This window comes from Nomia melanderi, chromosome 13 (assembly GCF_051020985.1).
Source record: "Nomia melanderi isolate GNS246 chromosome 13, iyNomMela1, whole genome shotgun sequence".
Classification (NCBI taxonomy): domain Eukaryota; kingdom Metazoa; phylum Arthropoda; class Insecta; order Hymenoptera; family Halictidae; genus Nomia; species Nomia melanderi.
The window spans coordinates 236,282-251,569 of NC_135011.1; the positions used below are offsets into that span (position 1 = coordinate 236,282).

The 15,288-nt window shown below is 42.8% G+C and overlaps 2 protein-coding genes across 3 annotated transcripts in view; one reads left to right on the top strand and one right to left on the bottom strand.

The window, feature by feature from the left end:
* Sdc (Syndecan) overlaps positions 1-8,697 on the top strand; it is an 85,367-nt gene extending 76,670 nt beyond the window's left edge. The window contains exons 2-5 of the mRNA XM_031986739.2: positions 2,696-2,885; positions 2,966-3,066; positions 3,319-3,475; positions 4,562-8,697. Coding sequence (XP_031842599.1) covers positions 2,696-2,885; positions 2,966-3,066; positions 3,319-3,475; positions 4,562-4,743 — 630 coding nt within the window. The 3' untranslated portion in view covers positions 4,744-8,697. The remainder of the gene's footprint in view (positions 1-2,695; positions 2,886-2,965; positions 3,067-3,318; positions 3,476-4,561) is intronic.
* A 782-nt stretch (positions 8,698-9,479) lies between these two features.
* LOC116431488 (acyl-CoA oxidase 1) lies at positions 9,480-14,967 on the bottom strand. Of its 2 annotated transcripts, XM_031987009.2 has the most exons (12): positions 14,879-14,967; positions 14,525-14,719; positions 12,724-12,883; positions 12,482-12,650; positions 12,260-12,383; positions 12,059-12,178; positions 11,843-11,958; positions 11,362-11,531; positions 11,002-11,164; positions 10,578-10,921; positions 10,247-10,502; positions 9,480-10,160 (listed from the first exon to the last, which is right to left on the bottom strand). In XM_031987009.2, exons 2-12 carry the CDS (start codon positions 14,649-14,651, stop codon positions 9,900-9,902), a joined length of 2,010 nt encoding a protein of 669 aa, XP_031842869.1. In that variant the 5' UTR covers positions 14,652-14,719; positions 14,879-14,967; the 3' UTR covers positions 9,480-9,899. The 2 variants fall into 2 exon arrangements, with proteins under 2 accessions (XP_031842869.1, XP_031842870.1); XM_031987010.2 differs by lacking the exon at positions 12,724-12,883 and having other exon boundaries at positions 14,525-14,964.
* Positions 14,968-15,288: the final 321 nt, after the last annotated feature.

A 15,288-nucleotide genomic window follows, 5' to 3' on the forward strand; every position in this document is an offset into this window, starting at 1 on the left:
CCTCTAAAGGTTAACAGAGTCGAGCGCGGTGAACGGTCTCTGGCCCGGGAGGAGGACGAGATTCCGCGTTATCGATCAGCCGCGAGGGGACACGCTTCTCTCGCCGCGATGCATTCGTACGCACGAACCCGTGCGCCCGGTGCACCGTTTCCACCGTTTCCACCGTTTCCAAACCATCCGGTGACGAACACCCTTTTTTCCGACGTCGAACAAGTGTGCTCCGAGGAATCATGACTTTGGTTATGGAGTTTTGTACAGTGAGGTGGTCTGTTTGCTGGGAAGATTATTAGGAGCATCTTGTGAAAGGGTTCGTGCAATCATTTCTCTTTGATAATTTAATCGAATAATTTTGCCACTAGAATTTTGAAACTTTAAAGAACTGCTATTATATGAACCATCTTAACAAACGATTAGCGCGATCATTGTTTTCAGTAGTTATTCTGTACTTATGTGCCATTTTGAAAACTACAGTGTACTCGATTTTCTTGGATAATTTGTTTGAATAACAATAGAATACTCGAAAGAATTGAGCGATACGCAACGGTTAATCGCAACAATGAGCTAACTCTTGACGTTCATTCTTGTTGAACTATGACTTTCCCGTGATAATATCATTTATTGACCCGACTCCTCTCCGTGACCCGGTAAATTTACCATTCTCGTCGCGCCGTGACCTCCATATCCAACTGCAGCAGCACGAGAAGACGCAGTTCCCCGGCAAAAAATGTAATAACTTGAGATTTATCGGTCCGCGGACACTTCTAGGTCAGCTTTCCACTCCGCAGTTGAAACTCGTGGAAAATTCTCCAAGTCGAATTGATACCAAGGTCGCGCTATCATTAATTTCGATTCAAGTTCACCGATGCACCGTCATTCCTAAATTTCGACAGCTCTCAGTGCTGTGTTTCGGTATCATCACCGATTGTTCCGCGATCCTCCTAAACGAGTCATTCGAACGAAGGAGTTGAATCTATTTAAAAGGAAGCCTACCTTTTCCGTTCCATCCCTTTGCAACGGATGGTTTACTACACTTCCATCGTCGGGAACCTCGCGCGGCTATTGCTTTTTAATTGGATCTTGAAAGAAATTCAATTTTTCGTTGTTCCCAGCGTTTCGCGCGATCCGTTCGTAGACTTAAGGCTTAAGGCTTGAAAATTAGAAATTTCGATTTAATCTTCGGGATAATGAAAGAAGAAGAAGAAGAAGAAGAAGAAGAAGAAGAAAATCGATATTCGCTTTTCTAATTAGAAAAAATTCATAGCGGCAGGCTCGCCGATGAAAAGTTGAGATTTAAAAAATTGGAAATTGTTGAAAATTGAATGTATCTTTTAGGCGATTATAATGGCGTTGGTAATTGATTCGTTTGCAATGATTAAATGATAATTAAGAGATTAATGAGGTCGTTGAGCAGGCACGCGTGATAAATTGATCGGTTATCGTGAATTATGGACCCTTTCTGACGGAGAAACTTGATTTTTCATTGAAACGATCGTGTTGTGATTCGCGACCGGAGGCTTTCACGGTATCAAGAGTGTGTGTTATCCTACTCGTGGTCTCTCGAACGGACGTAATTTTCAGGCAGAGCCAGCAACTACCGCTTCTGTAAACAGAAACGTGCCAGATGGCGGTGCTCTAGAGACGTGATTAGTTTCCTCTGGTAAAGTTGAAATTTCGAGGCCTCCATTCGATTGTGCAGTTGCAGTTGCAGTTGTTCTCTTCGCGAATCAATGGTTCCGAATAAATTGAGGAATTTTCCAGAAATAGAATTTCTATACCGTCCGTCTGTCTATGTATTTGAAATATTATTAGAATATAAGGTGTCGGAGTTTCTTCTCTTTCATAAAGGAGAACGAACGAATGATCGAACGGTGGATATCTTGGCTACTCGATCGACGATCGCGATTACTCGTGTCGCGTTTGTTATGCTGTACTTAATCGCGCGTCGCTCTGGCATGCAGCGGCGTGTGCTCGCCGGAAATCATTGACAGCCATTGCTCGATACCTTCTTGGACGCCTTTGGATGAAACTTTAATCAGGCTCCAACGAAGAACGAAAGACACGAACGAACGCAACACCCTTTTACGTTTCTTCCGATAGGCTCGAAGTTTGAAATTCCGAAATGCCGAAATATTCAAATGTTTCCGTTGAAATAATTCTTGCTTCCATATAGTGGTTCGATAGTGAAAAGTTCGATAACCTTCTTTCGATGACCGTGCCGCGTCAGCCAGAAAAGTTCCACGGCCGTATCTCGAAAGGCACGCGTGCAAGTGGATGCACCGCGCAACGTGCAACATGCAACGCGCAACGTGCAACATGGTAGAACAAGAAGAAGAGGAGCGAACGGTGCCGGCGGGAGGGGGGCGAAATGGTGTTTTGATGATGCCACCGTTCCCCATGCCGTAATTCGAGAGCAAACACAAGCGTGTCTCGGGGAACGGTTTCTATTTCGAGACCGCGGAGATAGGATGCGAGGCGAAAAACGAGCAGCAAAACGGAGACAGGGAACAACGTGCTGTGCGTGCTGTCCGTGCTGTGCGTGCTGGATGCGTTATCTACACGGTGGTCCACGATCTCAGTTTCGTTTCGTTTCTTTCCTTTCAATTTCGATTTCGATTTCGATTTCGATTCCAGTATCCCCCTCCGAAACGAACAAGTACGAACATTTCCGTAAATTTGTTGTATCGTTTGCTTGCAGAAGGAGCAAAGCGAGAAAGAGAGGACGGCGGGAGGAAGTTCGACGTACAACACCATTTCGGACGATCTCTACCTAGACGACCAGGAACCTCTGGAGGGCTCTGGTCGAGGTGGCAACGAGGGTCGCGACGACCTTGAAGCATCCGGTAGCGGCCTTGGCCCCGACGACGAGGACGGCGACGACGATCACGGTACGATTCTCTCCACTCGATTTCAAACGAATAGAGACTCGGAATCTATGGAATTATTCTTTGAACGTTACACGTTGCAGACTTCAACAACAACAACAGGATAGACCCAGTGGCCAACAGGCCAACAGAACCGGACACGCCATACTCGGTCGATGAGCCGGTTGTCAAGACCAAGGAACAGGTGAAAATATTTCTAGAAATTCAAATTTCCGTTGCTGCTCCTCTAATGTTCGTTAATTCGTTCGTTGATATTCAATCGTACGATTGAAAGACCGTTCGATCCTCTTTGGGGAAACGAATTGAGTGGAATTTAAGGAGACGCGTGTACGTTAAGGCGGGTTATTAGATTTGTTTGGGAACGCATGGGGTCCCCTGCATGTCGAGCAGCCGAATTAAACGGATTAAACTGTTCAAGCCCCGTGTTCCGTTGCAGACCATCCTGGAGACTGTAAACCGACCCGACAACGAGGTCGATGTAATCAAGCCCTCAGGTGTCGACGACGACCACTCGAGCAACACAGACGTCTACATGAATCCGAAACACGAGGACCGCGCCAGCTCCTTCTTCGCTCAGCCAGGCGTGCTGGCAGGTGAGCTACCTTTCTAACCGTTCTTTAGCTCCGCTAACCGCGGATAAGATTCGCGAAACGGAGAAGATGAGTTTCGCTTTGAAATTCGAGAAGATTGAAATTTCACAAGTTTCCACTTCCAAAGGTCCTTTCAATTGTCAAATTTTCTATTTCTCCGAGATCTTTCGAGAATCGAGAACTTGTGAAAATGTCAATCGTTCCAACTGAACATTGTACAATACTAATAATTGGTTTTTCGAATGTCCATCTTCCCAAAGCTTCGACTTCTGATCCTACCGGCAGTCTCCCATCTTCCGAAACATCGAATCCATGCTGAAATCCAGCGACTCGAACCAGAGCGGAGCTAGCATAGTTTTTTAAAGCGAGTATCGGAGCGAGCCGAGGTCCTAGGTTTCGATGAATTCGCGTTTCCCCGCGGGATCGATTCGCGATCGTTGGAAGCGACGCGAATCGCGCTCGAACGCACCTTTCAACGGGCAAAATGTTAATCACCGGGGTACGCGCAATCAGTCGAACATCGGAGATCGACGGGAAGAGAATGTCTTTGTACGCCGGAACGCCGGAATTATACGCCGCCCCCGTTGCACCGTTGCACCGTTGCACCGTTGCACCGTTGCACCGTTGCTCCGTCGAGGGATTACGTTATTTATTAACGTGCTCCCTTGGCATTATGCTTACAGCGCGGAGCACGAGGGACCGACACGTGAATCAACATTCCGCGAGAACGCGTATTTATTCACGAGGCTAACGGGGGAACTGCCGACGAAATTCTGGGTTAAGTTAACCGATCCGAAGCACGCATAATAAACGCGTTACATAATTAACGGCGCTGAATACTCGACGCGGTGAATAATGAAAGTCTCGTTCTCCCAAAGCTACTCGAGTTGCTCCCGATTTTCCACCGTTTCGATTACTATTCCAACCAGAATTCCATCCGTCCCTCGTTCATTCGGATTTCCTCGAGATCATCTCGGAGATTTCGTTATTTCGTTATTTCGTTATTTCGTTATTTCGAGAGTTTCGTTATCCGAAATATTCGAGCGGTCGATACAGCGGTTAAAACGAAGCGTCATTTGGAAATTGCAGCGGTGATCGGCGGCGCAGTGGTCGGCCTGCTATGCGCGATCCTGGTGGTGATGTTCATCGTGTACAGGATGCGCAAGAAGGACGAGGGCTCGTACGCGCTGGACGAGCCGAGGAGATCGCCGGCGGCGCAGGCGTTCCCGAAACCGGGCGCGCCCCATCACAATCGAGAGTTCTACGCTTGAGGCGGCCAAGCCTAAGGAGCCTGGCTTTGACACCGCCGAGTTTTGCCCCACGATACTACGCCGAGAAAGACGATGTCCTTCGACCGAATTAAATGCTGCTGCTGCTGCTGTTACTGCTGCCGCAGCCTCACGCGCCGCGAGGGAACAGCCTCGTCAGAGACACGGGGGGGTGGTGGTGTTCTCCAGTCATGGGGAAGCGTCAGCGCACAACCTCTTTTTCCGTCATCCTTCGATCAAGCATGCCGCCACTTATTCTTTCTCTGTCCGCCCCCTTTCTTCTTCGCTAACTCTAGCCAGCCCGTAATTGGAACCGATTCGATAACCCGGTGTCGTCTACCCCCGACATCTCTCCGATGATCGCTGCTCTCCGGGGTAAACCCTGCAACGAGCTGGCCGCCCAGCCAGGCACCTCGAGCCGAACTTTGTCGCGAATTCAACGGCGGTCCGCTTCTGGAAGTGTCCTGGCTCGCAAACGGGTCGCTGGCCAGAGGGAAGCCAGCTGAAACGAAGCAAGCTCGTCGTGCCGTCAGTGCCGGGTCGCGACCGTATTCCAACCGTATTCCAACCGTATTCCAGCCGTATTCCAACCGTATTCCAACCGTATTCCAACCGTATTCCAACCATATTCCAACCGTATTCCAACGTGCATTTACTCTCCTCAAACCCCCCCACCCCCTCTAATAACACTGTGTATAGGACCGAGAGCGCGAAAATTCCTGGCCGATAAACGGGCCGCTGGTATAATCGTGAATCATTCTGCCCCCCGGAAAAGTGGAAGGAGGGAAGGAAGAAGGAGATCGTTGCGCCAATCGTCGTTTCTTTTCGACGCCTTTTCGACGCCTTTTCGACGCCGCTCCCCCCGCCTGCCGCCCCCGCGACCTCGTTTATCATCAGGCTAACCCATCCCCCCTAACCTGATTTTTATTTCGCTCGTTTTTCTCCGGTCGACGATCGCCGAGCGGACTCGCTTTTTTAAAGCTTCGACCTCGGAGTCGGGCCTTGACCCATTCCCGGTTTTCTAGTGGGATCTAGGGACATTTCACTCGTTCTCAGACTGGTCATCTGAGAACGGACGTTCGCGAAATGGGAACGAACGTTTTTTTTAACGGAATCTACTGGGACGTATTCGCGAGATTCGATTTCTCGAGATTTTCTGTGGTTGTCTTTTTCCTTTTTATATATACATACGTATACGTGTAGCTGTATTATCTTTTTATTACGGATCGCCGGAAGGTAGACGTTTCGAGAAATTGTCGTTTAATAACCGAGAAGAGAAGAAACGGGAGAAGAATATAATGATAATAATGCGACGGAAGCGACGCGGTCGCGACGATTGCCATGCACCCTAGCGGATAAAGAGAGAAACTCTGACGTGCCATTTTAAGCACAGTAAGCGACTACGTAACTATACACAGTTCCATGCGACCGTGCTATCTTCCGTCGAAGACGAACAGCGGAAAAACGATGGGAAAATTGGAAAAAATGGAAAAAATGGAAAAAACGGAAAAGATGGAGAGACAGGTGCAACTGCCGGGTGTCGTTCCCTTCTTCCACCTCCGCAACCCACGGGACATCTTGCATCCTAAGGAGAAGGGTTTCTTCTGCTGGTCGAGAGGGATTCTATTTGCCATGGATAAGAAAACACGTTGAAATTTCCCACGCGTACGTAGAACCGTCTCTCTTCCCGGGTACCGGGCGACACGCCACGTAACGCGTATATTACACACACGTGTACACACGGTTCTTCGTCGTCCGACTGACAAAAATGAAAGGAACACGCCTATGCCATATATTGAAAATAAAACTAACGAAGGTGGTATATAAAAAGAGAGGGAAAGAAAGGACACGAATATACACGTGTGTTGTTCGTTCAGTTTTAGGTTAGAGCGGGAAAAACGGTGGGCGCCAGTTCGAACGACAGCGTTCCGTTTGCGCGCGAAACGAGATTTCGGGTTGCCACACCTACGAGTGTCGGTAGAAACATTCTACGAATTGCATTTAACGTTAAGAGCCCCTCCCCCCTGTTTTTTGAACTTTAACCACGTTCCTGAACGAGTCGAGCGACATTGTTCTAATCTCGAGTTGAACGAACAATGCATAAAATATATATAGATAAAAATATATATATATATATCTCTTTGTTCCAAAATATTCGTCCATCGGTATTTATCCCATGGTCGATCAGTATCGCGAAGTACATTGTAATAATTTATTGACTTTTTCACGTAGGACCAAGCGATCTCCCTTTCTCCCCTCTCCGAAAATCCTGACATTTGCTTTACCTAACCTCTCCGTTAGACTTCCGGTGATCCCGCGGATCGTTACCGTGACGTAATTTGATTTCTCTAGATCCGATCGCGCCACGTTCGCCTCTTCCCAGGTAGAACGCGATATTAAGCTAGACCAGTTAAAAATGTTTCTTTTCTCTGTTTGTTCGAGCGTCGCGTAGTTGACGAGCAATCGGTATCGTGGAGACAGGACGTTCCTTTTATTCGAAACGATAGAGCATAAACTCGTAATCGATTTTTAGTCGCGCCACTTAGGAGGCATCGATTTACGCCGCGTCTCCAGAGATTCCTCGGAACACGGAACTTTGTCTGTTATTATTCGTAGGAAAAATGAAAATGAAAATGAAAAGGAAAATGAAAAGGAAATGGAACGGGAGAACACCATAGAGCGGTGTTCCGTATCTTTTAATACTCCATAGGTCGCGCGCGGTATCAGTCGACTTGACAGCTACCAACGTTCACCCGGCGCGCAGTTGTGAAACACCCTGGAGGATTTCCATACATCGTAATAAATAATCTTATATATACGATGTTATGCGGCTATAATGTCTTATATATAACGTTATGTCACTATTATGTCCTGTGCAATAATAATATGAATTTTACGTATACGAATCGTCGCATTTATTGCCGCCCGCAACGACCGACGCAAACTTTCCGTTTTTCGTTTTCACAGGTGTACTCCGAATGGTAAACGATCCAGACGAAAGAGGGTATAGGCTAGTTGGAATCTCGTTAGATTGAAATTCCAGATCCGATGATATTAGCGCATCGAACGTGTTTCTACCTGGGTCGCGAGAAACGGGCGCCGTCGCCGCATTACCCGACGTAACACGGGATAAATGAAATATCATGCCCAAACTGCCATGTATTACGTAAGAGAGAGAGGAATTTCGTACGAAAAGCATTGCAATCCCATTGATCGTAGTTTCTGTTGGTTCTCTCGTTACTTCTCACTCTTTGCTCTTCTCTCCGTTCTGTCTGTTCTGTCTGCTCTGTCTGTTCTCTATTCTATCTGTTTCGTCCCCCGTGACAATCTGACAATTCCATTTTACCTTGACGCGTAGTCTATCTTTGAAACGATCGTTGGATGTTACGGGCAAAAAGCGTTTAAAACTTGATCGTCGTGTCAACCGTCAACATCGCGGGAGGCGATAACCAATCGCGTATCACCTACCCCGAAAAACCCCACGTCACGTGATTCGAGATATTCGTTAGATAAAAATGTGAAGTATCGTTGATCGCCTGCCGCGATGTCGAACTATATTTTTCAGGTACGAAATACTTCATCGATCGGCGCGTTCTCGTGAACGAACTTTTTTCACTGCTTCTAAATCGATCTTATCGATTCGTGAAATAGCTCGACGCTATTTTATAAGCTTATTTATAATGCGTCTAGACGTCTCGAGGATATTGTAACGATATGCGTAGTAATAAAGGTACGATTTAAGTGTATTGATAGGGTCGACTTGGAAGGAGAAAACTATTTAAACAGCTATTCAATGTACAGGTTATGTTGGATAAGGTCGCAAATAAATATCGATACTAAGCAAAACGATCGGAACGAGTTGAAAGGTTAAGGTACGCCCCATCGAGGGTACTTGCAGACGAGAAAAAACATACTGTGTTTAGGGTAAATCAGTTGCAATAAATGGAATCCAAATCAGTTCCTTCTTCTATTTTTCCCTCCTTCGATTTCCCTGCAGAACTTTCCGTCCAACTGCTATTCGAGAGAACAGCTTCGTCGTTTTCTTTAAAGCTGATTAGTTAGAAAAAAGAATCTGTCGATAGAGCGTATCGTTTACGAAGCGTGAAGAAATTTCTCTCAAAGGCTTTCATCTCAACTACAAAATTAGAGGCTACGTAAAACCATCACACGCGACGAGGGAAAAACAACTAATACGAAAGACGCATGCTGTATTTACACGTGTTTGTTCGATACTCGAGTGGTGCCATCTTTTGCGCGCCAAACACCGAACGCCAATAAAATATCTTTTATAACATTACTCCAATTAATAGTATCATTCTGTCAGTCTGCTTCGATCGAACCTAAATTGATCCTGAACCCCGTCGAAATCAATTATGCCTATATATATACTTTCGTCAGAAGTATGGATCACGAAAGCTAGCAAACTTCGATTTCGAATTCTCCAATTCACATTTCCAAACATCTTCGACACCTTCGCGTACGAATTATTAACTCGAGAAATCTTCGAGAACACAGAAAATAATCTGAACACCGATGGAACGTGTAGCGGGATCGGTTTTTCTCAACTTCCGATCTAATTATCCCTGTGCGATTCTCCAATATCTATTTCTAGACATTTTTGCCGCCATCTGTCCCGATACTTCCAAGTCACGACGATATCGATTCTGCATTACCAACGGATTCCTCGTAATCGTAGCATGGTTAGTCGTCGAGCTAAATCGGACCAAGCTAACAAAATGTAAATTCTGTAAGGTACTCTTTATTAGTAGTAAAAGTACATAGAAAATATTCGTTCTGTATAAAACGTTGAAAATATACCTTTGCATGGAATGGCCGAGCATTCCTGAAAAGAGTAGTTTTTAACAATATTCTGTAGGAAAATCCGCGAATTAACTGTAAAACGCGGACGGGATTTTACTCAAGTATTTACAATGTTACTCTAATAGGGCTGTAGAAAAATATATATTCGTAAACTCTTCAAAATACAAATTGATAATAAAAATTCTATATACTCTATAAAGTTGTCAACTTTCCTATTGGGAACAACTGAAATCGAAGTTCAGACAACGACAACTTCAATATATACTATGATTGTAACAATAATGAATTGTCTTTGATAACATTACTAAGTAAATGGAATAGAATTGCAGAACATTGTACTACAAATGGCTCTTAAGGAATGGTTTTAAATATTTTTCGAAAGACTCGTTCACGCTTTGCTGATTCAGGGGACTCTTCATGGCTTCTGCGAACAGTCGTTCGTAAACATTACCGTCGTAAGCACCCAGAGCCGAGGAAAGAATTTCGTCGCGAATATCGAAACCATCGACGATACCGACGGCGTTTGGACGGATAGCGGCTAGCAGGTTTTCCAGCCAAGCTTGCAGCGATGGAACATCCTCGTTCGTCAACGAGGAGTACTAAACAAACGAAATCAAGTTGAAGAAGCTCTAGCAGACGAAGCAACGAGATGGCTCATTGACCGTATTTATTATATTGTACCCACTCGAAGGAAATCACCGAGTCTCTGTAACACCCAGTACACAGCGTACAGTTCACAGAGATGTTGCAATATAACGCACAACTCTTTCGACACCGAAGTATTTTCCCTGACAGCTTCTATGAACGTCCTTACTATGAACGCCCTACAATGAGCCTCCGCGCATTGCATTAATTCGATGCTGGTCTCATTCCAAGCATCTTCCTGTGACACTCCACTGCGTATTCTACGCTCAAAGTTTTCTGTGGCCAAACGAATCTTTCTGTCAACAAAATCGTATTGCATATTATCGATCGTATTGCGTATTAAACGTCAGTATCGGTAAGAAAAGGATTACCCAGCGGCGACTGCTTGATGGGCCTCGATAATACAATCCAAACTATTCTGCCAAGGCCTCTGTTTGCCACCTCTGGAAAAAACTAAAAGATACTGTACAGTGATTGGCAACGGTTGGCCGTCGATAGCTAATTTCCAGGTTTTAACCAAGTATCTCGCCGTTTGTAGTAATAAAACAGTATTCTCTCCTTCGTACGTGCAAATGGCAGTAACTAAACCATAAGTCGCTGGGAGGTTGCTAGCATCCATGTATCCGTGTCCACCGCAAGCTAATCGCAATTGCTCTACTCCAGTGGCTGCATCCGAGGATGCGACCGCTTTCAGGCAACAGGACAACGAATGCAGCTACGGAAGAATGTTACATAATTATTAATTGTAAAAGGAAAAAGAAGAAACTGACGAGAGAGAACAGTGTTATTCCTTACTTCGGGTAAACTCTCCAAATCACCTTGGTCTAATTCGCCCGTGACAATATTATACATGTTCCATATCCAGTCCGCAGCACTACGGAAAGCTAGGCAAGCAGCAAGATTCGGGAAGATCTTATACTGCTGTGTTATATAGTTAATAATCTGTGCCTCTGGTTCCCTGATAAGTCAACGGTAAACAGATTTAAAATTTCTTTCATTACTATTCTGCGTTATTTATAAGCTTCCTATAATACTTTGAAAATAATTGTTTCTATCTACGTAGAACTTGTTGAAACACACCGATTCAGAATACTTTTTAATACGTTTAGACTTTACTCTCTTCGCGGTTCAAGGTTATCATTGAAGTTTACTCACTCCGAATTAATTTGACTTTGTCGCCTCACTGCGCTGTATCTAGTCGTAATCGTGACGGCTTTCGATAAATAACTTGCAATGTCATGAACAAGCACTACGCGGACGAACATCATCGTGCCGTAGGTCAATTTGTCGTTCACACCTTTTACGTATGTGCCATCTTCGAGGACCTATATAAATAGAAAGCTAATTCATAAATTCCTCTTACTTAGACTCCCGTTTGCCGACAGTTCTTCTACTTATGCGAGTAATATGTCATTTACCTTGCACGTTCACTGCCAGAAAAAAATGATTGAGCGAAAAACAGACAAAAAGAAAAAAGAAAAATACGTAAAAAATCATTGCTCGTTAAACATTAAGCTCAAGAAACGATTGATTTAACGTACATTCGTCAAAATATTTCTACTTTACCGAGTAGAAATAGAACTGTTTTCTTTTCCACCTTTTATACCTCGTGAAAGTACCGCGCTTTCTCTTTTACCTGAGAATTCTTCATGAGCATATTTTCGCGGGGTATTCTGACATTGTCGAATCCGAGGAACCCGTTATTTGTTGCGTTCATTCCCAACTTGGTACCAATCTCTCCAATTTTAATACCTGCGTAATAAACGAATAGTAAAATAAATTCTTCTGCTGTACAACGCGAATAACTTCGATTTACGGATAGAGAAGAACGTTGCATAAAATGCTTATGTACCGGGTAAGGGTTCATGCGTTTCCTCGTGTCTTAATTGCACGATAAAAGGGTGGATTCCTCTGCATTCTCCTTGCGTATATAATTGCGCGACCACTACCGCGTAATTAGCTGTATGGCCCACTAGATGTTAAAATAAAAATTTTAATTTCTCTATAGTTAGAGAAATATGAATTATTCTAGTATTTTGCGTAAAATACTTACAGCCCCCAGGCCACCACTTGTAAGATGTTAAAGTTGGACTATTCAGTATGAATTCTTTTGTGCTAACGTCGTATGTTGCTGTTGTTTCTAAACCTCTAATAAAAGTTCCATGACCAAGTTCGGTCTTTAATAAAAAGAAAAAGTAAAATATCAAATTTATATATATCATTAAAACTATAACATTTCTTACATAATCATTACACAAGTGGTATTACACTTTACCTGAGCATAAGTTCCAATAATATTGCCGTCCCAAGATCTGGATATCCAATATTCTTGTTGTTTTAGATTTCCTTGCCCCATAATTGCTGGCAAAAACATAGCATAGTGAAGCACCAATGGATTTCCATCTTTCAATAAACCAGAACCGAACATTCCCCCTAGAACATGTCTGAAAAATATTTTCATTAGGAACGATGTCTTTTCATTTAACAAATGATACGTAATAGCAACAAAGAACATACGAGAAAACATCCATGCCTGCTTTCCCCTCTTCTTGTAACTTGCGTACTTTTTTCAAAACTATGCATGCTTTACGCACTCCGTCTTCGTATATCTCTTTATGACTCTTGTATTTTATTGGTATTTCATCTTGTAATTCTGGATCATCCAGAAACAATTGTTCTAAAACACAATTGTTGTAACAGTGGCGCGTACATCGATATTTTATGTTTTTATGTATGCATAAAGAAGTTAACGACCGACAGTAAAATGAAGAGAAATTAAAATTAACGAATCATAATTAACGAATGTGTCAGCATTGAATAAAAAAGCGCTTTTCCTGGAAAGGCTGTTCATGAAACTTAATGGATTAATTTGAATAATCAATACAGATGATGCAACAAGTTTGCTTTTAAAAATACAATACATTCAATTTCCAATCTATCTTATCTTCATCTGTAACAAGGCATATGACAAATTTTATAAATAATCTTATCGAGGAGCATTAACGAGAGTTTACAGTCCAAAGATTGGAATTGACGTTAATTGTGATATGAAAATAGATGAATTGAAATGAAAGGTATTCAAAAATTGAGGGAAAAAAAACAACTGCACGGAAACCATCGATAAACGGGTTCGAACGGAACACATAATCAATTACCAGTAATTATCAGTAGTACAGTGATACAGTAGTACCAGTAATTCCATCAATATCCATGAACTGAATTATAATTTTAAATATTCATAATCGCATGAATTGTGCATCGATTCGGGGTATTGAAAATAAATCGAAAAATCGAAAAATCGACAAACGATACGATACGATACGATACGATACGATACGATACGATACGATACGATACGATACGATACGATACGATACGATACGATCAGATACGATCTCTCGGAGAGTGATATAAGAATACGGAGAAAAAAAAAGAAAAAAGTAATTTAAAGAAAACAAAATTGTTTCTACATGCTTCCGTGTCGTGCCGTCGTAGCGGCGATAATGGTGTGCAAAAGATCATGTTTTTCGCCTATGGCAAACGATTAAATCTAATCGACAAGTCATCTCGTTCATCTTTTTATCATGATGATTTTTCTAGTACGATCGACCTTTGATTTCGTTACTTTGTCAGTGTAACATCAACTACGTAAATCGATTAAATCTCTTATTTTTTTTTACAACTAAATTATTTACAACGCAATTAAGAAAACGAGAATGCTATCTTAATTATACGAACTTTGTCGCCGTGTTTCCATTCATTTAGATACAATGTAAGAAACATTTTAAGTAAATTTCAATATTTATCAGTTGAAATAATTTGACGCTTTAGTTAAAACCAAGATAACTTTGCTCGGGAAACTGGTGCATTCCAACAGATGCTTTCCCCGGAATGGAACTCTTGGGTAAAAAGTAACAAGTGAAAAGGTATCGAATAAATAATAGTGTACGTATAAATTGGCCTACATAATCTATACATAATAAAGAATTTATTCTTTAATTTTCGGGGAAAGCGTTTCTACACGACTACCATATATGTGTATAGAATCGTAACAGGAGAAATCGGAAATTTCAGTCTAGTGGTTGCAGTGCGAACAACATTAAAGCAACTTCATTGTCAACTACCCTAAAACCACTGACGCGACGACAACAGCCATTTGAATATTTTCATTCTATCGTACTGTGACCATCGGTTCGTAACCATTGTTAACCGTTACACGTGTAACTTGTTTTTAATATAGTTCCGCGGAATCCGAATTCGTGTACGAATGTATGTCAACAACGAGACTGATTGAAATTTCAAATAATTGTTTAAATACCTCGGTCACGACGAGCTTGAGTCTTCTCTGGACCACCATCCAGCAGATGGGTCAGTTCCAAGGGATCGAATGTACATCTATCACGTTCACGCTGTAAATCTTTATTCACAGCGACTTTCTTCTCCATTCTGCTCGATGAATTATCGCACACTGTCGTCCACGGAGAAGCGTGTGTCACGCTGAACCGGACATTCACTGCACACCGGTCACAGGTCCAAATATAAGTCTTTAGAAGGCCATACGTCACTTTTTATGATCTGCGCGTTGCTATCAACGCGTACACGAGCCGCACAGATAGATTTCAGGATCGGTGGAAACTTTTGTCCCATGTTCCAAATAATGAAATTCACTCACCAGTTTTTCCCGTCACCTTTGCATTATCCAAAACGATAACGATACGTTCTACGGAAATATCACGAATGGGTTATACAATGTTCCATATCCCTTTCTTATTATTCGCGAGTCACGTTTGGCGGGAAATTCTGATATCGGACTCGTGTGTAGTTCAATTGGAAAATATATTTTTCGAGTATTAAATAACCAACGAAGAAAGAATAAAATATATAAGGAAGCGTTGTCGTCGAGCGAGAATGTTTTTGTATTCTATAGATATTCAGTTTTCTATCCAACAGTGCCTTCAAATTGCCGAATTACGCGACTTCTGAACATCCTTACTTACTATCGTTTTCTATCGAATTATTTCAATGTTAATCGTTTCTCTTATCTTTCGACAAATAGTTGATCATTTTTTATAAATTATATAC

What these genes read in the sequence shown, in the direction of transcription:
- LOC116431488 (XM_031987009.2), bottom strand. Translation starts at nt 14,651, where the DNA reads ATGGAGAAGAAAGTCGCTGTGAATAAAGATTTACAGCGTGAACGTGAT. An exon ending in TCAAGCTCGTCGTGACCGAG is followed by an intron (nt 12,884 to 14,524) that starts GTATTTAAACAA and finishes ATTGTGTTTTAG; the next exon opens with AACAATTGTTTCTGGATGAT. An exon ending in GACTCGGTGATTTCCTTCGA is followed by an intron (nt 10,161 to 10,246) that starts GTGGGTACAATA and finishes TCGTTTGTTTAG; the next exon opens with TACTCCTCGTTGACGAACGA.